We start from the raw sequence: 25,571 nt of genomic DNA, 5'->3' as shown, positions 1-25,571 counted from the left end.
TCAAACAGCAACAGTTAAAAGCTGTAAATATTGTCAGATAACACAAAGAAAATGTTACTGAAAATGGAGCAGAAATCACTTTCAACCAGGATAACTTTGCTTATCCCAATCACTCATCAAGTCTTCCCGAAGGGTAGTTAATACCTCAAATTTGCTTTCAAGAGAATTTTGAAAAGAATTGGGAGACAGGAGTTTGAATTTTACTAATGAGATTTGGGGGGTTTCTGAAGAGAAAGATCAGCCATTCTTCTAACCTAAATTTCTGGAACTTCTTGTTTTGGTTTATCTGACATGTATACTACAAAAGTGCAGCACAAGCTACAAAATTTTTAAAATATAAGTTGAATAATACAAGATTAAATTCAGATGGCATAGAACAGGACTTGGGCACCTAAAGCCATGGATCGGAATTATAATTTTAGGCCTTCCCTTCATCTCCCCAGCCAACCCAATTACTATCATGTTGATTTTGAAGAAAGATAGGTTTTCAAAGCTTGGATGTAAGATTTTTAAAAAAATCTTCTAGTAGAAAACGCAATATAAACTTACACTGTATGAGTTTTTTCTTGTTAAAAGATCTGATATCAAAAATAGATGAAAAGGGGGGCGCCTGGGTGGCTCAGTCGGTTAAGCGGCCGACTTCGGCTCAGGTCATGATCTCGCGGTCCGTGAGTTCGAGCCCCGCGTCGGGCTCTGTGCTGACAGCTCAGAGCCTGGAGCCTGTTTCAGATTCTGTGTCTCCCTCTCTCTGACCCTCCCCCATTCATGCTCTGTCTCGGTCTCAAAAATAAATAAACGTTAAAAAAAAAAAAAAAATAGATGAAAAGGAAGTAGAAGACAATGCCGTATATGAGAAACAGTCCCTGGAGTCAGTTACAGTTACAGTTACTCCTGAATGTGACCTGGATCTCTGAGTCGTGTGTGTGTGTGTGTGTGTGTGTGTGTGTGTAAAATGGAGGTAATCTCCTTTCTCAAAATGGTTATAAGGATTTCCCAAGATGATAGATAACAGATATGTCTATAAAGTAGGTACTTAAATAAGGTTCCACATCTCATAATGGGAAGAAACAGATTAACACTATTTGAAAAACTTTTATAACAGATATTCAGTACCTTTATTGTAGAGGAAAAGATTATCAAAACATTCCCAAAAAGCACAACTCTGAAATGCCAGTTTTGTTTGTAAAGGACTCAAACTTTAATGGCGTTCACACCATACAGTCAGGAAGCAGAACAAGCCCTAAGAAAAAAATAAAAGCAAAAATGCCAAGATCTTCTCCAACCACAATTATTTTTAATCTATGAAACAGAATTTCCTTACAAATTAAGTAGTTTTTACAGTAGTGACATTTATCATTCATGTGATCTGTTTAACATGACTAGTCAGAAGGGAAGTTGGGCTTGTAATTTTTCCAGAAATTGAAAAAAGTACCATCATTAAGATAAGGAAGAGAAAGATTTGTATCCATCTTTCTGGGACATGTAAGGTGAGAGTGATGTCTCACAGTTGGAGAATTTGTGGATATTGCTGGAGGAATTGGAGATGCTCTCTAGTAAGCGCGTAATCCCTCTTCCCCGAACACTGCTGTTTTGGCCAGAAATTTTCACCCCAGATGGACAGTCACCTAAGGATACTGGAAATACAAGAAAAGAAATGTAGCAATTTTATCGTTTTATTAATTAGAGATGCCTCGATTAACTCTTATCCTATTATAGGCCTTTCATGAATAGGACAGAGATTCTTAGTAAAGGAAAACAGATTCTCAGAATAAAGGCAGAAGCCTGAACAAGAATATTTCTTTCTGCTTTTAGCCCCAGAAACCTTAATTGAAGTTCTTCAGGCACCACTTGAAATTTCATGTCACTAGCCTTAAAATTTTCCTATCTGCCCAAAGACATCACAGAACTACAAAACTACAGCTGCTACAGGAATAAAAGGCTTTATTTTAAATGCCTTGAACAAAAATCAGAAGACTAAATTAAAGTGATACAAAAATATACATATTGAAATTGTTTAAGGTGGTAATATCAAATAAAATTCCCAATTCAATAAGATCCTCATAATCTAAAACTAATTTTTTTTTCTTAATGTTTTTATTTATTTTTGAGACAGAGAGAGACAGAACATGAGCAGGGAAGGGGCAGAGAGAGAGAGAGGGAGACACAGAATCGGAAACAGGCTCAGGCTCTGAGCCATCAGCACAGAGCCCGATGCGGGGCTCGAACTCACAGACTGTGAGATCATGACCTGAGCCGAAGTCGGATGCTCAACCGACCGAGCCACCCAGGCGCCCCAACCTAAAACTAATTTAGAGCATCTGTTTAATAAGTACCATACCCTAGAATCTGAATAAGCTTTAGGCCCAATACTTCCTGAGGTACATTCTTAGACGATGCTTACCAGTGGGTGTGTGTGACCTTTGTTCCTGATTAGAAGCGTTGAAATGAGAAAATCCTGGACTCTCAACTCTTAGCTTCTATAAGTAACAAAGAAAAATACAAGGGAAAAAATTGTTTTCTTATCAATTATTGGATCACCTACTTCAATTTCAAATTACTGTTTATAAAATACAAACACCCACTTTTACAATGTCTGATCAACTTTTGAAGAGACTGCTGTAAAAGGAACAGAGGGTAGTGTCTGGAGGGGAATTACGGGGTCAAGAGAGGGTTTTTATTTTTAAAGATGAGATTACAGGGCACCTGGGTGGCTCAGTCCAGGTAAGTGTCTGGCTCTTGATTTCAGCTCCCATGTGGGGCTCTGCCTGGGATTCTCTCCTTCCTTCTCTCTCTGCCCCTCCCCTGCTCATGCTCGCTTGCCCTCAAAATAAATAAACATTAATTTTAAAAACAGACTATAGCATGTTTCCTGGTGATTCAGAACAGAGAGAGACCCTGATGATGCGGGAAAGAGAAGTAAGTTATTGGAGCCACCTCTTTGAGCAGGTAAGAGGATAAGATCTAAAACATAAATGGAAGGATTGGTCTTAAGCAGGAACACAGACAATTCATGCATTAAAACAGGAGTCAAAGAGTACATGGCAGATGCAGTGGTAGGACTGTGTAAAAACCTCTTCTGATTGCTTCTATTTTCTCAGGGAAGTAGGAGGCAAGGGCATCAGCTCAAACAAGGATGAATGAGGGATGAGGCGGTTGAAGTCTGAAGTGAAAGAAGGGGAGAAAGGTGCGCCTGGGGGGCTCAGTCAGTTAAACGTCCGATTCGGCTCAGGTCATGGTCTCACAGCTCGTGGGTTCGAGCCCCGCATCGGGCTCTGTGCTGACAGCTCGGAGCCTGGAGCCTGCTTTGAATTGTGTGTCTTCCTCTCTCTCTGCTCCTCCCCCGCTCATCCTCTCTCTCTCAAAAATAAACATTAAAAAAAAATAAAAAGCAAAAAAAAGAAAGGGGGTGAGAAAAAGCTCTAGGAGAGGGGGAGAAATGGACAGCCGACAGGTAACACTAAGGGCTCACTTGAAGTTGGTAGTGATTAGATCAGTCAGTATGGCAGTTTCTTTTCAGTCTCATTTAGCTTCAGGAGTATAGGAATAGAATAGGGAAGAGTTAGATTCAGTCAGGGTAGTGTTTATCAATCAAGTATGATTAAAAAAAAAAAAAAAAAAAAAGGGGGGAGGGTCAATGAAGTTGAAGTTGCAAGTGAGTGGAAACAGATCCAGAGATCTAAGCTGGGAAGGAAGGAGGTCAAGGGCAGGGGTGAGGGAGGTTCAGGAGAGGCTGTAGCACTGCGTATGTGCCAGTGGTACCACCAAGGTCTAGGACAGGATAGTGGGAAACAGGACAGCCGGAGAAAGGGAAGTCAAAGAACTGAGAGGTCAGGCACTTGGATTATCTATGTGGAAGCTGACCTCAAGAATTCTGGCAGGAATCCTGTCTGATAACATGGCTCAGTGTTGCTCTAGGAATGAGGACATGCCACTCAGGGGCCCACTGACTCCACGATGTGGTTATCAGGCGCTAGAGCCTTTATGGCAGGAGATCCAAAGTCTAAGGATTTTAGGGAGAAGATAGGAACAGGCCTATAAGAGGCAATGGTAAACAAGGAAAACTATCTCAAATCTAAGCCCATGATAAATGAGGGGAAAAAAAGCTGACACCATTTAAAAAAAATTTTTTTTAGTGTTTATTTTTGAGAGAGAGAGAGAGAGAGCAAGCAAGCACGCACAAGCTGGGGAGGGGCAGAAAGAGAGGGAGACACAGAATCCGAAGAAGGCTCCAGGCTCTGAGCTGTCAGCACAGAGCCTGACACAGGGCTCGAACTCACGAACTGTGAGGCCATGACCTGAACCAAAGTCAGACACTTAACTGACTGAGCCACCCAGGTGCCTCACGAGGGTACGATTTGATAGGATTAATAGGGAAGCAGTATCTTTAGAGGATAGCCAAATTTTAGTTAGAAGACAGAAGATAAACAGATCTTCCCAAGAAAAGATTGAAGATATTTGAGATTTTGCTGATAACTAAGGTTGAGAGACCCACGGAAAAGTTTTCCAGGAGTTGGGTGGGGCCGGGAAACACAGTCAGCCAAACAAGAAGAGTCTGGGAGATGAGAGAGAATTTAGGTATCCTGAGTTTCTGTAGTGAGTGATGTAAAAAATGAAGGGGAACATACAGAGATTAATTCTGGCAGTCTCAACACAGTGATGACGGGATAAGAAGGCAAGGTTTCTCAACCTGGGCGTTACTGACATTTGCTGTGGGAGGCTGTCCTGTGCATCGTAGGATGTCTGGCCTCTACCCACTTGATGCCAGTAGCACCCCTTCTCCCGCTGGGATAACCAAGAACGTCTGCAAATATTGCCTAATGTCCCCGGAAGGACACAAAATAGGTACTGGATGATAAATCACTGGGTTGAGAGTTAACAGGAGAAAGAAAAGTCTTGCTTGAAGAATATACAGAGACCTCTGGGATATCCTCGGTTTTATTTTTTAAAATGCGCATTTATTTTGAGAGAGAGCAAGGAAGTGTGCACACATGCACGAGTGATGGAGGGGCAGAGAGAAACAGAGAGTCCCAAGCAGGCTCCGCAGTGTCAGTGCAGAGCCTGAAGCGGGGCTTTATCTCACGAACCTGTGAGATCATGAGCTGAGCCGAAATCAAGAGTCAGACGCTTAACCCACTGAGCCATTTAGGCACCCTCTCTTTTTTAAATTATCATACACTAAGATGGACTTGTTTTGGGGGGTACACCTCTACAAATTTTACCACATGAAGAGATCTGTGAAACCACTACTGCAGTCAGGGTACAGGGCCATTCTATCACCTCAAAAACTTCCCTCGTGCTGTCCCCTCACAGGCAGCCCAAGCCCCTGGGAACTCTGGATATGTTCTTTATCATTATTGTTTGGTCTTTTAAAGAATGTCATATAATATTTTGAGACTGCTTCTTTCGCTAAGTATAATTAATACTTGTGAGATCCTAATCCTTGACTGTAACAATAGTTCATTCTATTTTGGGGGTTCCCTTTTCACTGTTTTATGAACTATTTTCAAGTGACAACAACATTTATTATGTACTATGTTCCTATAGGCAGAGTTCTTGGCACTTTCATACCTAGTTGCATTTAATCCTGCAACTACTAGCCCTTATTATTATTCTTGTTTCACAGATAAGGAATCAGCACAGAGAATTCAAATAACTTGCCTAAAGACACACAGACTGCATGTAGCAGGCCTGAAATGCAATTCAGGAATTCTAACTCCACAGTGTATACTCTTAACTGCTATGCTATTACGAGTATATAGAGGACTACTAGTAAATAAATTGCAAGGAGGGAAGAAAGGTGGTAGGGAAATTAGACAGCTTTTAATCAAATCCTAAATCAGGTCTTATATATTTTTGAAGTAAATATTTTAAATATTTATATTATATACATTTAGACACTTAATTTTTGGAATGAACTTTGGATATGATTTGTATAGACTAGTCCATTGCTAATTTTGATTTTCCTAAAACTCTGTTAAACATAGTAGGAAAATATAGAAGAAAAAAGATTTATGCAACTGGGTCCAATTGGATTAAGAAGCGTCTGACATTCCACAAAGGATTTTTAAAAAATGTTTTACGAAAAAGAGAACCAAAGTCCCGATCTTTAGCTGTTGTTGGCCAGGACCACATGGAGTAGCACAAAGAGACCAGGAGCTCCTAAAAGTCAGCTCCTTACCTGGTAACGCCCTGCATCCAATACAACCATTTTGGGTGTCACACTGTTGCTGGCCTCATAATCTTGAAGTGGTACATGAGTTTCTGTAAGCTGGATTCCAAAGAGAGTGGCCAGAGAATTACTGATGCAGTACCTTTAAAAGGAAATAAAAGCTCATTATCAGAATCTGATCTAATTCATTCTAAAAGCATTCAGATTTTTAAAATTTCTAATATAAAGAAAAAGCATGTAAGATATACCATTCTAAATTGGGGGGGGGCAGGAATTTAGAGATTCAGAGAAGAAATGGGAATGGGTAGCAATACATACAATAAACTGGTCATTACTAGTAAGCAATACTCCACTGATTACCAGATAAAATTTCAGGTTCATTATAAGGAAACATGGATGGGAGTAAAGATTACTAGAATTCTCAAATGTTTAAGGCAAGGAGAGGGCAGCAACAGAAATTAGGCTACAACCTTAAAAACACTTATCTATCCTCAAAACCAATGCCACCAGCCATGTAAAGGGACCACCAGAGCACCCAGAGAGCTGAGGCTCCAGGTGTTTTCACTACAGAATGAGAAGCAGGCTGTCTGGGTGGCTCAGCTGGCTAAGCATCCGACTCTTGATTTTGGCTCAGGTCCTGATCTCACAGTTCGTGAGTTCAAGCCCCCACACTGGGCTCTGTGCTGACCACCTGGAGCCTGCTTGAGATTCTCCCTTTCTCTCTCTGCCCCACCCCTGCTCACTCTCGCTCTCTTTTGAGACACTTTTAAAAATGAGAAGAAAAGGGTCTTTTTTGAGCACCTTAACAAGGAGGTGCTGTTGTTAATGATGGTAGGGAACTTCACTCTCCTATAATGAAAATTTTCAATAAATGCTTCTGAAGGTTCACCCAAATCGCTCAGGTGGTTAACTCTCCCAAACAAGTGTCACACGTGCAGAATAGTAACAGTTAACATGAAAACACACACACACACACACACACACACACACACGAAACCCAACCATTTTTTTAAAAAGAGAATTATGGAAATAGAAGTGAACAGTGTTTAACCCCATTGGTGAAAGCAACAGCGAGCAAAATGGCTAAGAATTCAATGCAGAATACAGCATTAGGAAGAAATTCCTTTCTCCAACTTACGCAATTTTCTTGCAAACAGCTAAAGCACAGAAGAGAATATCGTTTTCTTCATGCCACTTGCACCTGTACAAAAAAGAAAAAGGACTTTAATATCCTTAACAGCAGTAGCACTGTTTAAGGGTTTTTATGTGCCAGATTTCTCACTTACTTAGTTAAAATCATTTAAGAAAAACTAACATCCTTACTCAAAGATTTAACATTTAACAAACAAAAAAGAGATTTTTTTAGAAAATGTTTTCTTTTAATGTATCTCCTCTGATGCAAATTCATAAACTACACATAACCGGTAAACTCTACCTTGGAATAAAATGAGTGTTACAGAGACACATTAGTGACCACGGTTACCATATTTGACAACCGTTTACTAAGTGCATACTATTTACCAGATATTGTTCTTGGCACTGGGGATATAGTACTGAATGAAACACAGAAACTCTTAATCACACAAAACTTACTTTCTAGTAGGAAAGACAGATCAAAAAAGATGTAGGCATAATACACAATAAATCAGATCAAGACAAGTTCTAAGGAGGAAACAAATAAAGATGAAAAAGATGATATGAAATGTTGCAGACAGGGGACATTTTAGGTAAGGCAGCCGGGAGAGGTACCACTGAGAAGGTGATGTTTGAGTGGGGACCTCAGGAGATAATACTGGAGAGAAAACGATGAACAGCATATTTTTACGACGACAGCCACTATAAACCCGTATCTTTCCACTAGGCACAGTTTACTGAGACTCAGAAGAGTACTTACTACTTGAGTAATTAAAAGCTTGCCTGAACCTACCAAGAATCACTTAAAAATTACTAAAAACATGCTAAACACTAAGTGTAAAAAGTCAGTTATCTGCACTTAATTGGAGTTACTTAACTGAATGGAAGACTAAATATAAAATTAAGAATTTCCCACTGCTATTCTAAAGTGATTCAATAAATAGGATTCATAAAACTCTTAGGTCTAAAATGAAGGCTTGAGTTGAAACAGCCTAAGTTCTTACACAGACACACAGAATCAAGTAATGTTTAAATTTCCAGTTAGTTTTGCTCCTTTTCTGGAACTTAAACTCCCAAATTTAGTACCTCATATACACATTTCCATGTAGATCGTATCTGAAATAAAAGCAATTGAAAAACCAGCAATGTATTCCAAGATTAAAAACAAAGAACCCAAGAACAAACCTATAGGAATCTGATCCCAGGGGAAAATGCCTCCAAATCTAATAGTTACACTGTTAAGAATGATACTGTTTTGATGTTTTCACTTATACTTTTTAAAATTTGAATTCCAGTTAACACACAGTATAGTATTAGTTTCAGGTGTACAATTTAGTGATTAAACACGTCCATATATCACCGCTCATCATAATGCACTCCTTAATCCCCCATCACCTATTTAAGCCATTCTCCACCCCATTCTCTTCTGGTGTTCTCTATAGTTAAGAGTCTCTTTCTTGGTTTGTCTTTTTTCCCCCCATGATCATTTGTTTTGTTTCTTAAATTCCACATATGAGTGAAATCATACGGTATTTTTCTTTCTTTCATTTTTTTCTTCTGGATTCTCTTCCTCAAAATCATCCCACCAACCCCCCCTAAGAATGACTGTATTTTCTAGTAAAGGAGGATCCACTCTGTCAAATATCAGAACTGCTTTGTCCACTTTGTTAAGCTATTAATACTCACTTTGCAGCCTCAAATCTAGCCCCAGTTTGAACACCTCTTAGATGGGTTTCTTTTATTTATGAAATTCCACTCCAAAGTCATAAGGTCACAAGGGAGTCAGTCTTTTGAGTAAATCTGCAACCTTACTCCTGAGTTCCAACACAATCTCATTCACTCCAATGACGTGTAGCATGAAGGCCTTGACAATCCTCTTTTCCTGTCTCAAAAGGTCTCAATGATGTCCTTTCCTCCTCTTTCAGGATTAAGATTCCTCCTCTTTTCCAAGGATAACCCAGTCTTTACACCCTGCTCAGAACTAGGCTGCTATAGAGGCTCTATATGCTAGTCAAACTGACTCACTAGTTTCTCTTAAACAGTCCCTGCTTCATTCCTTTGAGTCACTGTTCAGGTCATTTTCTTCTCTTGGAAGGTCCTCCCTTCAACCCAAATCTCTGCTCATAGAAATTCTATTCATCTTTCCAGGAGAACCAAATACAACATTTACCCCATCAAGTATTTCACGTTATTTTTAACCCTCACACTGAAGTGATTTCTCCCTGATGTATCATTATCTTTGGAAACACTTTTAAAAGTGATAAGAAATTACCATATACAACTCCATTGTCTTTACTTCGCTTTATTGCTTGTCAGACAGGAGACATTGTAGGCAAGGACAATCATGTTACTCTTTCCTGTGTTTCCCTAGTCTTCGGCCTTATATATGAGAGCCACCTAAATATTTGTTAAAAATAAAAAACTCAGGGCGCCTGGGTGGCTCAGTTGGTTAAGCTTCCAACTTCAGCTCAGGTCATGATCTCACAGTTCAGTTTGTGAGTTCTTGGGCTAGCTGCTGGCAGCGGGGAGCCCCGCTTGGGATCCTCTGTCTCCCCCTCTCTCTGCCCCTTCTCCACTCACACTCTCTCTCAAAAATAAACATTAAAAAATAATAAAATTTGGGAATGCAAGCTGGTGCAGCCACTCTGGAAGACAGTATGAAGGTTCCTCAAAAAGCTAAAAATAGATCTACACTACGACCCACCAATTGCACTACTGGGCATTTATCCATGGGATACAGGTGTGATGTTTCAAAGGGACACATGCACCCCCATGTTTATAGCAGCACTATCAACAATAGCCAAAGTATGGAAAGAACCCAAATGTCCGTCGACGGGTGAATGGATAAAGAAGATGTGGTATATATATACAATGGAGTATTACTCGGCAATCAAAAAAAATGAAATCTTGCCATTTGCAACTACGTGGATGGAACTGGAGGGTATTATGCGAAGTGAAATTAGAGAAAGACAAAAATCATATGACTTCACTCACATGAGGACTTGAAGAGACAAAAAAGATGAAAATAAGGGAAGGGAAACAAAAAGAATATAAAAACAGGGAAGGGGACAAAACAGAAGAGACTCATAAATATGGAGAACAAACTGAGGGTTACCGGAGGGGTTGTGGGTGGGGGGATGGGCTAAAGGGGCACTAAGGCACTAAGGAATCTATTCATGAAATCATTGTTGCACTATATGCTAACTAATTTGGATGTAAATTTTAAAAAATAAAAAATAAAACTGAAAAAATTGGGCTAAGAAAAAATGACTCTAAAATGATGTCAAAATAAAAAGCTCACCTCTTAAGGGCACATGCACCCGGATGTTTATAGCAGCACTATCAACAATAGCCAAAGTATGGAAAGAGCCCAAATGTCCATCGATGGATGAATGGATAAAGAAGATGTGGTATGTATACAATGGAATATTACTTAGCAAGATTTCATTCCTTTTGATAGCCATTTGGGACAACATGGATGAAACTAGAGGTATTTTTTTACATTTTTATAATGTTTATTTATTTTTGAGAGAGACAGAGTGCAGGCAGGGTTGGAAGAGAGAGAGGGAGACACAGAATCCGAAGCAGACTCCAGGCTCCGAGTTGTCGGCACAGAGCCAGATGCGGGGCTTGAACCCATGAACAGTGAGATCATGGCCTGAGCCGAAGTTGGACGCTCAACCGGCTGAGCCACACAGGTGCCCTTGAACTAGAGGGTATTATGCTAAGCGAAATAAAAGTCAGAGAAAGACAAATATCAAATGACTTCAGTCATATGTGGAATTTAAGATACAAAACAGATGAACCTAAGGGAAGGGAAGCAAAAATAACATAAAAACAGAGAGGGAGACAAACCATAAGAGACTCTTAAATACAGAGAATAAACTGAGGGTTGCTGGAGGGGTATTGGGTAGGGGGATGGGCTAACAGGGCAATGGGCATTGAGGAGGACACTTGTTGGCACTGGGTGTTGTATGTGATTAATCACTAAATTCTATTCCTGAAATCATGATTATACTGTATGTTAACTAACTTGGATTTAAATTAAAAAATAAAAAAATGTATTACTTGAAAGAAAAAAAAAACTACACCCCTTAAAACTACTATCTGCTGGGCTTCTGGTTAAAAATGCATAAATTTATCTCCTCTTGCTCCCAAAATCCTATCAAAGTGACAGTCAAAAGAATAAAAATAGTAGAGGTCCACGGGAAAGGAGAAAACAGAAAGAGGTTTCCATGGAAGAGAGTGTAACACACCTGTGGGATATGGAAAGTAAACGAAGGAGTGCTAACCGATGAAGCTAGACGAAGGAAGTCATAGCCTTCAGCCCCCACAGAACCAGCTATACAAATCTGCCTACCAGAACTCTAGAGACACTCTGAACCCATGGACATGTCCCTGGCCAGACAGCAGAGGTTAAGACCAGGAGGCTGAACTTCTTCTGTACAAAGAATGGTTAAGTTCCCTGACCAAAGAAGTAAACTCTTCTTAGAGAACTAGGCAGCAAGAACGGATGCTAGTATCTTAAGACAAAGCCCTCAATATTCTGGCATTTAGGATTTTGTCTCAACTTAGCACCCAGCTCTTATCTGCTTCCCCTAGAGTAAAGCCCAATTAGTTGTTAATCCCCAATGAACAATACTAAACACTCAGCTTTGCAGCCTCATTTCTAAATATGAACCTAACCAAAGACAATCAGACATTCAAAGAAACCCTGCAACACAGAAAGATCAAGACAGGAACACCACAAGTCACAACCCCAAAGAATGAAAATCCAGAGAACAAAAGCACACAAACATCCCTCCCCCACCAAGTACCCCAATGAGATCTATGAAATTACTGCATCTAGGATCCTACTTATCTTCCTCCTATCTTCAACCTGAATCAGCACTGATGATGAATGTGACAGTATGTGTAACAGGATAGTACCTGCAGGCAGAGAGACCTCAACAAGTCAGCCTCTGCTCAGTATTAAAATGCCACAGCTTGTTAGGGTTCTGTGCTTGGTCTTCTTCTCTTTTTGCCCTCTGCCTAAGTAACCTCGTCAATATGCAGTAGATCCATTAAAGCAGAGAACTGGTCTCTCTTCGTTGCATTTTCAGTGCCCAGAACAGTGCCTGGCACATAGTGAAATGATGAATGCTGGCATCATCCAAATCTCTTCACGGAGTTCTAGGCTGGGAAGACCAGCTGCTTGCTTGTTATTTCTAGATCTTACCTCACCAGGGCCTCAAAACATTCTAAACTTGCTCCTCTCTCTTCCCTGTCTACTCTGAAATATATACTACAAACCTGAGTATTGTCTTTATTTCTTTTCACGCTCTTCCTGTATCCAGTCCATCGGGAAGATCTGCTGGTTTTTACCAAGATGAAATCTACTTATTCCTCTCCATCTCTACTGTCACTACTCTGGTCCAAGCCATTTCTTGCCTTGACTAGAGAAACGGTTTAACAGTTATGGACTGTTTCCTTCCCTTCTTGCCTCCTTTCAATATATCCATTAAAAACTCAAGAGGATCTTTTAGAAACCTAACCAAATTCTGTTTATTCCCTGTTTGGTAAAATTCCTTCCTGTACCCCTTACATACAGAGATCGGATGGTTGCCAGAAGGGAAGGGGGGAGGGACGGGGAAAAAATTCCTTCCTGTAGCTAAGAAGGCTTATAGTGTGTGTGGTCCTTGCTTATTTCTTCAACCTCACACCTTGGACATTCTCTCCTGTGCTTACTACTTTCCGTCACACTAACAACTTCCAGTAAACACCAAGCTTTCACCTCAAAGCCTTTGCCTCTCTCTGCCCAGGATGCTCTTCCTTCTAGTTTTGCATGGCTGCATCTCTCTCTTGCTTCAGATCTGTTTTAATACTACATCTTTAAAAAAAAAATATTCTTGACTATTCTAGAAAGCAGTCTTTCTACCTAGTCTTCTCTGCAAGAAGAGGAACAGTATCCTACTGATTTCCTTCTCTGCACTGATCACAAGCTAAAATTACCATTTTATTATTTACTGTATGTTTCTCTTTCCCATTAAAACGCTAGCCTCATGAAGGCAGAGACCACGTAAATCTTGTTCACCACTGAACCTCCAGCACAGTGCCTGGGACAGAGGAGATGCTCAATAAATACTGGCTGATTGATTAAAAACTACCTTGTTTCAAACAGATGTCATTACACAGTGAATTGATTCAGGGACAATTATGACAAAAAGCAACAAAGAGAATGGAAGATCTGTAAAAGTTATGAATATTCTGGTCTTCAAAATTCCAGGATAGCCATCAACAGCCTCTTGAGATTCTGATACTCACTTTGTCTGACTGTACTCAGTTTCACCAATACCTATCCATTTCATCTACCTGAAGCTAGAGGCATTTATCAAAAATTTATTATAAACTTTAATGTAAAAGAAGTTCAAAAGAAGCATTTGAAAGGAGTCCTATCTGCTTATATTAACTAACAAATTCCAACAGTAGTTTCTGTTGACTACTACAACACAATCTCCTGTCTAAAAAATACTGTATATTAGAATTCATCCCATCCGAAGCAGTTTATTACAAATACTTTAAGCACTTTTGTAGTAGTTTCATCATTAACAAAATCCCATGGCACCGGCCCCAATGTCATACACCAAAGCTACTCTTGTTGTAGCTTCACTTACACAACTGAGCTCACCACTGTGTTTCTTCTATTTTAAAACATGCATTTTTCACTTTTTAACTTAAGTGGAAATGCACCTTCCAAATGAAGGTATTTTACAATTGCTATTGGTCTAAGAAATAGTTGCATTGCCTGAACATGTACAAGTTTGGTTGTTTTTGATGACAAACAATTGCAACCCATTTTATTCAATAAACCAATTGAAGATTATTTGAGAAAAGTATTGGTTTGTCTCTGAACACTTTCTGCTGACATCAAGAACCAGCATAAAAACTTGCATAAAGGGTGTTAGTGGCAAACAAGTATTTTAATACCCCAGCATATAAATATATAGGTCTGTTACGTGTTTCACATTAACTCATGTCATTCACTTTCTTTGCACAATACTTGCTCAGTCTGTTTGGTTTCCTTTTTTTTCTCCTAGTAACCATAAATTTATCCTTCCCCTAAAATTATTTTTCATTTTTTTAACTGAAGTAGAGACTTTCAGCTGTACAACAGTGATTCCACATGTTTAATAAACACTACACTATACTCACAAGCGTACCTACCATCTGTCACCACACAACACTACTGAGACACCATTGACTATATTCCCCGTGCTGCACTTTTCATCCATGTAACTTAATCATTCCTGAAGTGGAAGTCTGTACCTCTTACCCCTATTCACCCATTTTTCCCCCTCCCCCTCCCCTCCCCTCACAGTTTGTTCTCTAGATTTAGGAGTCTGTTTCTGCTTTTGTTTTTCAGATTTCACATATAAGTGAAATCCTATGGTATTTGTCTTTGACCCATTTCACTTGGCAAAACACCCTCTAGGTCCATCCATGCTTTGGAAATGGCAAGATCTCATTCCTTTTTATGGCTGAGTAATATTCACATCTTTACCCATTCATCTATGGATGGGCATTTGGTTTGCTTCCATATCTTGGCTATTGTAGATAATGCTGCAGTAAACATTGGGGTGCATAGATTTTTTCCAATTAGTGTTTTTTCTTTGGATGATATACACAGTAAAGGAACTACTGGATCATAGGATATTTCTAATTTTTTGAGGAACTTCAATACTGTTTTCATAGTGGCTGCACCAATTTACATTCCCACCAAAAACGCACAAGGATCCTTTTTTCTCCACATCCTCACCAACACTTGTTAGTTGTTGTCTTTTTGATTCTAGCTATTCTGACAGGTGTCAGGTAATAGCTCATTGTGATTGTGATTTGCATTCTCTCATGAGGAGTGATGTCGAGCATCTTCTTACATGCAGGCCATCTGTATGGCTTCTTTGGAAAAAGGACTACTCAGGTCCTATGCTTATTTTTTAAATCAGATTTTTGTGTGTGTGCCGAGTTGTAAAAATTCTTCATATATTTTGGATACTAACCTATTATCAGATATATCACTTGCAAATATCTTCTCCCATTAAGTTGCCTTTTGATTTTGTTGATGGTTTCCTTCACGGTGCAAAAGCTTTTCACTTTGGTGTAATCCCAATAGTTTATTTTTGCTTTTGTTTCCCTTGCCTGAGAAGACACCTCTAGAAAAATGTTGCTACAGCAGATGTCAAAGAGATTACTGCTTGTGTTTTCTTCTACGAGTTTTATAGTTTCTTAAATTCTTTTTTTAATGTTTATTTTTGGGAGAGAAAGAGCGAGGGAGGGGCTGAAAGGGAGACACAGAATCTGAAGCAGGCTCCAGGCTCTGAGCTGCCAGCACAGAGCCCTATTGAACCACAAGATCATGACCTGATCTGAAGCTGGACCCTTAACCCACTGAGCCACCCAGTCGCCCCTAGGAGTTTTATAGTTTCAAGTCTTTAATACATTTTGAGTTTATTTTTGTTTATGGTGTGTGGTGCAGTTCTCTTTTAAGAAACATTGTATCACAAAAACTCCGGATGACAGAGAAGTCAATAATGTATATAACATAGACACTGAATGACTCTGAAGGTAAAGTTTTAGAAAGACATTAACAAATAGCTGAGGTAATAGTATATGAATCAAAATATGCTAACATATCATCCATAAATTTTACAGATTAACAAGAATAAACAAAACAGAAAATCTATAGATGATGCATAAACAAGAGAGTATTACAAAACTACCTATAAATGGGGGGGGGGGGGAAAAACTCTTAATTTTCAATGGAGTAATTTCTCAAGTTTATACCAAGCTATTTTATATGGCTTTAGAGGGAGACTGGAGTCCCAGAAACACTGGAGGAGAGACAGAAGGGAAATAAAGAGCCTAAGATTAAATTACAATAATTCCACAATGAGATCTGTAAATATTCAGAATCCTGATAGATCAGAGCACTGACTAAAAAGCACCTGTGAGACTCTAGGAGGCAGTCTGGAAGGGGAGGCTTCTGGGCAGCAGGGGGTAAGAGGAAGGGAGAAGTTGTTGAGAAATTGTACAGAGAGAGGTAAAAAAACCAAACGGGAGAGGGGGAAAAACAGGACTTTTCAGGACAAAAGAATGAGAAAAATGGGAAGACCCACCACCCTGAAAGCATTCAAAGGAACCGCCATTTGCTACACAGACAGAAGAGGGAGCACTGGAATGAAGAATGTCAAACGTCCCAAATCAGCAGCCCTGTCCACGAAATGCAAAGGAACAACATACCCTGATCTACAGAAAGCTACAAGAAAACTGAAAAGGGGGCTTAAAACACTTCAGCTGATAACTTCTCCCCAAAGTCCCCTGGATCCCCAAAACAAAGGTAAAACTAAAACATAACACTCTATGTTGAATTAAATATCCTCAAAGAAGGATTTTAAGATATGAAAACATGTCCTGAGTGAGAAATTTCAAAACTAAGAACAGAAATAAAAAAAATAAGTTGACAAAACTCTGGAAATAAAAATTATATCAGAAAAGAACTAAATTACAAACTGCCTAAGGAAGAATAAAAGATTAAAAAAGTAAAAAAAGAAAAAAGAAAGAAAAGAAAGAAAAAGAAAAAGGGTCAGAGACCATGATCAAAATGAAAGGTAGGCAAAGAAGACCAAACCGGACCATACATATGCTGGACTCCCTTAAGGAGAAAAAAAGAACAGAATATTAAATAACCAAGAGAAATCTCCAGGAATAAGACCTCACTCTGCATACTGAAAGTGTTCACCAAACAATTGAGAAAACTGACCTGTGATAATATACTCAGAGAAATATCGTAATAAAACTATTAGACTTTTTAAAGATAAAAAAAACACCCTTAAAGTCTCCAGGCAAAAAGATCAAATAAATTAAAAGGCCAAGAGAATTAAATGACCAAACTTCTCAAAAGCAACACACAATGAAATACAACAATAAAGCTGTATTTGTAGAAACTCAAGGAAATAAAAGATAAATAACAAGATTTCAACAGGCAAGAACACAGGGACAACTGTCCCCAAGAGCCCTTAATCAACATACCAGATCAATTCCACAATTTGTTTCTGTAAAGGCACCAAAATAACACAGTAACCAGCTTAAAACTACAGGATATGCAATGAAACATAGAAACACGGTATAACAGAAAACTTTAATACACCATTCTCAACACGTGACAGATGAAGCAGACATAGCTAAAGGGATTAAGGTAGTTTCTTTCTTTTTTTTAATAACTGGAAGTTTGTACCTCCTAATCCTCACCTAAATAGCCCATCCCCTCACCAACCTCGCCCTCTGACAACTACCAGTTTGTATTTAAGAGTCAGTTTGGTTTTTAGTTTGTCTGTCTCGGTTTTTAGAGTCCACGTAAATGTGAAAGCATGCTATTTGTCTTTATCCGACTTATTTCACTCGGCATACCGTCTAGGTCTATCCACGTTGCCACGAATGGCAAGATACATTCTCTCTGTGGCTCTGTAATATTCCAGCGTGTACGTGTGTGTTGTGTGCACCAATCTCCTTCATCCATTCGTTTGTCACTGGGCACCCGGGTTGCTTCCATTTCTTGGCTATTCTAAATACACATGGGGTGGTAGGTACGTTATCTTTTCAAGTTAGTGTTCTTGTTTTCTTTGGGTAATGGAATTACCAGATCTCATGGTCTATTTTTTTTTTTTTCCATGCTTATTTTCCACAGCGGTTGTACCAATTTACATTCCCACCAGTAGTGCCCGAGGGTTCCCTTTTCACCACATCCTCACCAACCCTTGTCTTTCTTAAGAGATAAAACAACTTAAACATAATCAAAGTAGTCCTCATGGATAAATGTCAAACGCTACACCCCGACAATAAATATTCTTCTCACATGCCCACAGAACATTCACAAAATTGATTATATATTAAGTTAGCAAAAAACTGCAAAACTTCTATAAAGTAGAAATATTATGGGGGCGCCTGGGTGGCTCAGTCAGTTAAGTGGCAAATTCAGCTCAAGTCACGATCTCATGGTCTGTGGGTTCGAGTCCCGCACCGGGCTCTGTGCTGACAGCTCAGAGCCTAGAGTCTGCTTCAGATTCTGTGTCTCCCTCTCTCTCTGCCCCTCTCCCACTTGCACTCTGTCTCTGTCTCTTAAAAATGAATAAATATTAAAAAAAAATTTTTTTTTAAAAGAAATATTATGAACAAAACTGATCACAATGCAAAGACACCAGAACTTACTAACAAAAACCAGAAAGGCCTTTCCACCTGGAGATTATTAACTCATGGGTTAAAACTACAGAATATTTTTTAAATTACAAAATACTGTATGTGAATCTATGAGATGCATTGAAAGCAATGTTAAGAAGAAAATTCACTCTACTAAACACCTACCAATAAAATATAAAAATTAATGAATTCTGATCCCCCCAAATAGAAAAAGAACCAGAGTACCAATAAATTAAGAAAAAAGCAGAAATTACTGAGGAACAGAATGAAAAAAAAGTTGTTTTGAAGAAAAAAATAACAGAATAGACAATATACTATCTTCATTTAAGGAAAAAACACACAAATACACAAGATAACCACCGAAACAGAGGTAATTTTAAAAATTATGAAACTTTGCAGACTTTTAAATAAATTTGGAAACTTATATAAAACGTACAATCTCCTAGAGAAGTACAGATTACCAAAATTGATTCCATTAAAGTTAGAAAGCCTAATCAAATTGATTTTCATAGAAGAAACAGAGAAAGTTATTAAGGAACTGCCCCACAAAAATTATCCAGTCTCAGATATGCACAATTTGTGTGAGAATTTTACAAGTATTGAAAGACCCCAAAGTAGATTAGAGAAATGCAAACACATCTCACCTTGGATAGAATTCAACATTATAAACATTTCAGTTCTCCCCAATTTATACATTCAATGCAATCCAAGGAGTTTTATGGAGCTAGACTGAAGTGAAGGGATTCTTCTGCATATACATTTTGTTTAAACACATTAAAAAGAATAAAATCAACAAGGATGGGGAAAAAATGCAATAAAACAAGCAAATGGGTTGAACTAGATTTCAAATGAATAATTTCACCAGACTGAAGAAGGGGAAAGAACCAACCCAAATAACTTTTGAACAAAGTATTTTGACTATGTATCTTCAGACTAAATAACTGAAAGCAAATCCTGAACTATTAGTATGTCGTTTTACAGTGGTATCACTTAACAGTTCTCTAACAATTGACTTTTACTTACTGTATTCTAGGACTGAACAAACAAGAATATTGAGTGCCAGGTTTTTCACTCAGAGAAGAGAAATACAAAAACAGAAAAGCGGAAAAGTAGAAAACAGTATGTGTTGAGCTGGAATTGTAGGTTTAGTATGAACTCATGGTGAGACAGAGAAAAATGTGTGTGAAGGGGGTGTATATACATGTATTTCCTAGCTCTATCCACTAAGGGGAACTAGAATCAATGATGCTCTAGTAGGAATGAACATACCTAGCACCCACATCCTATCTCCTAAACACTCTCCTCCATTTAAAGGAACCAGGGTTTCTTGGAGAAATGGCTAACCCAAAGCTGAAGCAGGAAAGTACAAGGATGAGCCTGAACGTATTAAGCCAGAAAGCAATGAAGCACTGAAAGAATAATGAAGAAATGCCAAAAGGACAGAAACCACTGCTTTGAAGGGACTCCCAATGGCCGTGAAGAAACAAAGTAAGTATAAAAATAAGTTGACAGTAAAAGATTATAGCCCATTTAATAAAACAGGAATCCATGAGTCCATACTCATTATTTTTAAAAATAAAAGCTCTTCCTTACAGTAGGATGTCAACTAATAAATGTAGTAGGAACAACTGGATCAGAAAATCACCATTTCACAGGGGCACCTGGGTGGCTCAGTCGGTTAAGTGTCCAACTCTTGATTTCGGCTCAGGTCATGATCTCACTGTTTGTTCCTGAGTTTGAGCCCCTCATCATGCTAGAGCCTCCCTCTCTCTCTGCCCTTCCCCCAATTGCTTGAGCTCTCTCTCTCTCTCAAATAAACAGTAAAAATAAATAAATAAAAATATAAAATAAAAAATAAAAAAATCACCACTTCACAAATGTAATAATTACTGATTCAGGCAAAAATCATCAATGGATGTGAAAACTAACAGGCAAGCTGAAATTCTAAGAAAAGAAGATCTACAAAATCTCAAAATATCTCCCTACAAAATATTAATTTTAAGGTGAAAAACAGTAACTTTTCAATGGCAGAAATCTGGCAGACGATATCTGGCAGACATGATCAAAGTTACCATCAGTAATGGAACAAATGGACATCAGATGCATCCAGATACGACGTACTGAGAAGACACCTAACTTTTGTGGCACTCCTGCCAAAAATACAGAACCTCAATCTACTCATGAGGAAATAACAGGCAAGCTAAAACTAAGAAACAGTCTATAAAGTAACTGGCCTATTCTCTTCAAAAATGTCAAGATCAAAAAAGTCACAGTAAGTCATTTGCAAGTATCTTCTCCCATTCTGTAGGTTGCCTTTTAGTTTTGTTGATGGTCTCCTTCGCTGTGCAGAAGCTTTTTATTTTGATGCAGTCCCAGTAGTTTATTTTTGCTTTGTTTCCTTTGCCTCTGGAGACATATTTAGTAAGATATCTAGAGTAAGAAGTTGCTATGGCCAATGTCAAAGCAATTACTGCCTATGTTGTCCTCTAGGATTTGGATGGTTTCCTGTCTCCGTTTAGGACTTTCATCCATTTTGAATTTATTTTTGTGTATGGTAAGAAAGTGGTCCAGTTTCATTCTTTTGCATGGTTGCTGTCCAGTTTTCCCAACATCATTTGTTAATACATAAAGAACTTCTAAAACTGAACATCCAAAAAACAAATAATCCAGTTAAAAAATGGGCATAAGACACGAACAGACATTTTTCTAAAGACATACAGATGGCTAACAGACACATGAAAAGATGCTCAACATCATTCATCATCAGGGAAATACAAATCAAAACTACCACAAGGTTATCACCTCACACCAGTCAAAATGGCTAAAATTAACACAGGAAACAACAGGTGTTGGTGAGGATGTAGAGAAAGGGGAACCCTCACTGCTGGTGGGAATGCAAACTTCATGCATGAGCCACTCTGGAAAATAGTATGGAAAAGTTAAAAAGTTCCTCAAAAAGTTAAAAATAGAGCTACTCTACCATCTGGCAATTGCACTACTAGGTATTTACCCAGAGGATACAAAAATATGAATTCAAAGGGGTACAAGCACCTCCATGTTTTAACAGCATTATCAACAATAGCCAAATTATCAAAAGAACCCAAATGTCCATCAACTGATGAATGGATAAAGAAGATATATACAAAGGAATATAACTCAGCCATGAAAAAAAAACGAAATGTTGCCATTTGCAATGCTGTGGATGGAGCTAGAGAGTATTATGCTAAGTAAAGTTAGTCAGTCAGAGAAAGACAAATACCATATGATTTCACTCATTTGTGGAATTTAAGAAACAAAACAGATGAACACGGGGGGAAAAAAAGAGAGGCAAACCCAGAAACAGACTCTTAACTACAGAGAACAAACTGAGAGTTACTGAAGGGGACTCAGGCAAGGGGGAAGGGTTAAATAGGTGATGGGTATTAAGAAGGGCAGTTGTGATGAGCACTGGGTGTGGTATGCAAATAATCAATCACTACATTCTACACCTGAAACTAATATTACACAATATGTTAGCTGAAATATAAATAAAAACTTGAAAAAAAAACTAAACAAAAAGAAAGTCAAAGACTGAGAAACTATTTCAGATTAAAGGAGCCTAAAAAAACCTAACTAAATGCAACATATGCTCCTGAGTTGGACCCTAGACTAGATTTTCTTTTGCTATAAAATATATTACTGGTACACTAGCAAAATATGAATATGGTCTTCCAATTAAACAACACTATTATATCAAGGGCAATATCGTGTTTTGATAATTTTATCATGTTACTATACATGTTCTTAGGAACAATACATTGATATTTAGAAGTGAAAAGGCATCATGGCAGCAACTTACTCTCAAGTGGTTCAGAAAAAGAAACTGTGTCTAGAGAGCAAGTTATAAAGAAAATGTATTAGAATGTTAACAATTAGAGGGGAACCTGGGTGGCTCGGTCCATTAAACATCAGACTTTGGTTCAGGTCATGATCTCACAGTTTGTGGGTTAGAGACCTCCACTGGGCTTTCTGCTGTCAGCGCAGAGCCTGCTTTGGACCCTGTCTCCCTCTGTCTCTCTGCCCCTCCCCTTCTCACGTGCACATATGCACTTTCTCTCCCAAAAATAAGCATTGAAAAATAAATAAATAAATGTTAACAATTAGGAAATCTGAGAGAATGACATATAGGACTTTTCTGTACTTTTCTGTAAATCTGAAATTATTTCAAAGTATAAAATATTTTCAATTTATTTTACTTACATATTTCATATATATATATATATATATAAATATATATATATATGCAAGAATTCTATGTAATATGACATCTGTTTAAATAAATATATTCTTCCATCAGTATAAAAATTCTAAGTGATAAAGCGCCCTGTCAGTTATTTGGTAGTGTGTCTGTTTTTAGTTGCAGACAAAGTAACAATGTATCTGACGATCAATGGAATCCTATATTCAAGGAAATAATGATTCCAAAGTTTCATAGGAAAACACTGCCCATTGATGGAAAAACCAATCTTGTCATATTTTCTCAGTTCAGAAAAGTCAAAATCACTAACACAAAATCATTATAAATACCTTGTGTTGCTAGAATAATCCCACATGGCCACATCCAGGAGGCTCCGAACCCAGGTTTTAGAGGGCTCCTTAAGAAATTTTTGCTGGTAGATTCCCACTACAAGATCTTCTACAGTGAGAAGTTCTAGATCTTGCCTGATTTCTTCCATTGGTAAATAGAAAAAGACATACAATTAGTGAATTTAGATACACAGAAGATGTACATCAAAATGGAAACAAATACAGACATTATAAAGCACTTGAACAGTAACCTAGTGTTACTTACTTGATGCCTTTGCCATATGCTTCAAACACCAGTTGACTCTGGCTCGGTCATCAGACTGGAGAAGGAAAAAAATTTACTTGTATTTTCTCCTACATTGTTGTTCAATTGTTGTTCTTTCAAACTGGGGAGATAGGAGTGGCATGAAGGGAAAGACTAAAGAGTTTGTGACAACTAAATGAGAACCATAAAAAAAGAGCAACATATATTTTAAAAGACTACTGCTATTAATAAAGTTACATTTATAAAGCAATGTTAACAGACTTTGTGAAAAGCAAGGGAGACCCAGGGTAGGCGCATGAAGAAACCAACATGCAGAAAAAGGTCATCTGTTCATGATTACACCACACTAGTAAGATTAAAACCCAGTTCTTCAACTCCTAATCTAAAAGAATTTCTTTGGGTACCTTTTGTGGATCTTTTGGTACCTTAAGTGGATAACCTTAAAAAAAAATTCTTACACTGAAATTACCTTGCAGTAGATAGGTGGCCAGCTTCCTGGGTTTGGGTGAATAAACCTATAAAGGTTTTGTAACACAGTTGCTTGGTCATGCCCAGATTCAAAGTTTGAAATAGGAATCTTGTGACTAGAATCACCTGAAGGAAACAAAAAGGAAGTAGGGAGTTCAAAATCTGACCAAGACAAATATGACAAAGTGGGTAAGGAAGGAGGGTATAGGAAGAGGATAGTGAGTAACTCATGTTTAAGCACTTGTACCAAGCCTAGTTATGATTAGGTACTTTATCCGATATTCTTATGAGAAAGGGGATATACACCTATTAGAGAAGAGACAACCGAGAATCACAGAAGTTAGTATAGTAAGTTAAGAGTTGGTGATCAATGGAGTAAGGACTCAAAACCAGGTTTAAGTGACTAAGCCTGTATGTTTTCACTATTCCCCTCTGCTTTTCACGTAAGGTTGGAGAACTTAATAGCAATGATTGCTTTTTTAAAGGTTATACAACCAAGATTTCCACTTGCAATAAAAAGTGGACCAATTCAGACCAAACTTCCACAAAAATTTAAAATACTTGAAAATATCAAGAGCACACAGTAGCGAGGAATTAATAAACCCAGATGCAAGAGAATATAGAAATTCAAAAAGGCTCTCCAGAGAGCCTAGCTTTTGGGGCAGTTTTTTCCCCCTACAGTTATTTACCAATTCCAGAAGAGGAGGAAGTTGAATGGCTGAGAAATGTGCTTGTGACAGCTTTGGAGGCCTGGTTTGCTAGGCCTCCAGGTGTCTAGTAAAAGCAAACATAAATCTTTTCTGGAGGAAGGGAACATCATTATAAACCTCAAATTACTTTAAAATCATTTTTTCAGCATAGTGGGAAAAATGGTGGCCAGGAAGGCAGGAAAGGAGAAGCCCAAGAAGCCACAGCCAGCTGGAGCTGTCAGAGTAATGAAAGGAGAAGTTCCAGTTGCAACACTAAGAAGTAATCAGCTGAACAAGAAGCTGCAAACCTCTCAACAAAGCCTGTAAAGATCCACAAATTTGGAAGCACCACAGGTAGTGACAAAGAAAAGCCTCAGCCATATCCATCAAACTTGGATCAAGTAAGCCTAGAGGAACTCTTGCTCCAAAAACCCTTTCAGTAGCAGGTTTTAATGAAGATGAAGATAGTGAACAGAGGAAATGCCTCCAGAAACAAAGATGAGGATGAAGAATACTGGAAGGGATACACCAACATCGTTAGGACCAAATTCCTTCAATAAAGGAAAGCATGATTTTTCTGATGACCAGAACCTATGGGAATGAAATAGAAAATCTCATCTTGGAAATGTCCATGACCAAGATAATTAAATGATGTGTTTTGAAATTGGGGTGTTGGGTGGGTGTAAAGTTAAAAGGAACAGTTTCCTTTTTTTCTAAATTTTTTTTTAACGTTTATTCATCTTTGAGAGACAGAGCATGAGTGGGGAAGGGGCAAAGAGAGACATAGAATCGGAAGCAGGCTCCAGGCTCTGAGTTGTCAGCACAGAGCCCGATGCGGGGCTCGAACTCACGAACTGCGGGATCATGACCTGAGCCCAAGTCGGACGTTCAACCGACTGAGTCACCAAGGCGCCCCGCAACAGTTTCCTTTTTTAAAGAATGGTATAAGATTATCTTTGGAGACTTTTTTTTTTTTTTTTTTTTTTAAGATTGAGTGATATATAAATGAATTTGAAATCAGAGGCAATTTATGTTTTATATACAGATTTCA

General features: G+C 38.3%; 1 protein-coding gene across 1 annotated transcript in view; it reads right to left on the bottom strand.

The window, feature by feature from the left end:
• Nucleotides 1-1,081: 1,081 nt before the first annotated feature.
• MAEL (maelstrom spermatogenic transposon silencer) overlaps nt 1,082-25,571 on the bottom strand; it is a 38,372-nt gene continuing 13,882 nt past the window's right edge. Inside the window, exons 6-12 of the mRNA XM_049633864.1 lie at nt 23,833-23,957; nt 23,364-23,418; nt 23,099-23,240; nt 7,308-7,370; nt 6,179-6,311; nt 2,402-2,477; nt 1,082-1,634 (exon numbers count right to left, since the gene is read on the bottom strand). Of these exons, the coding sequence (XP_049489821.1) occupies nt 1,438-1,634; nt 2,402-2,477; nt 6,179-6,311; nt 7,308-7,370; nt 23,099-23,240; nt 23,364-23,418; nt 23,833-23,957 (791 nt within the window). The 3' untranslated portion in view covers nt 1,082-1,437. The remainder of the gene's footprint in view (nt 1,635-2,401; nt 2,478-6,178; nt 6,312-7,307; nt 7,371-23,098; nt 23,241-23,363; nt 23,419-23,832; nt 23,958-25,571) is intronic.

Source organism: Panthera uncia, chromosome F1, assembly GCF_023721935.1.
Source record: "Panthera uncia isolate 11264 chromosome F1, Puncia_PCG_1.0, whole genome shotgun sequence".
In the NCBI taxonomy this organism is placed as follows: domain Eukaryota; kingdom Metazoa; phylum Chordata; class Mammalia; order Carnivora; family Felidae; genus Panthera; species Panthera uncia.
This window is presented reverse-complemented; position numbering and strand designations above follow the sequence as displayed.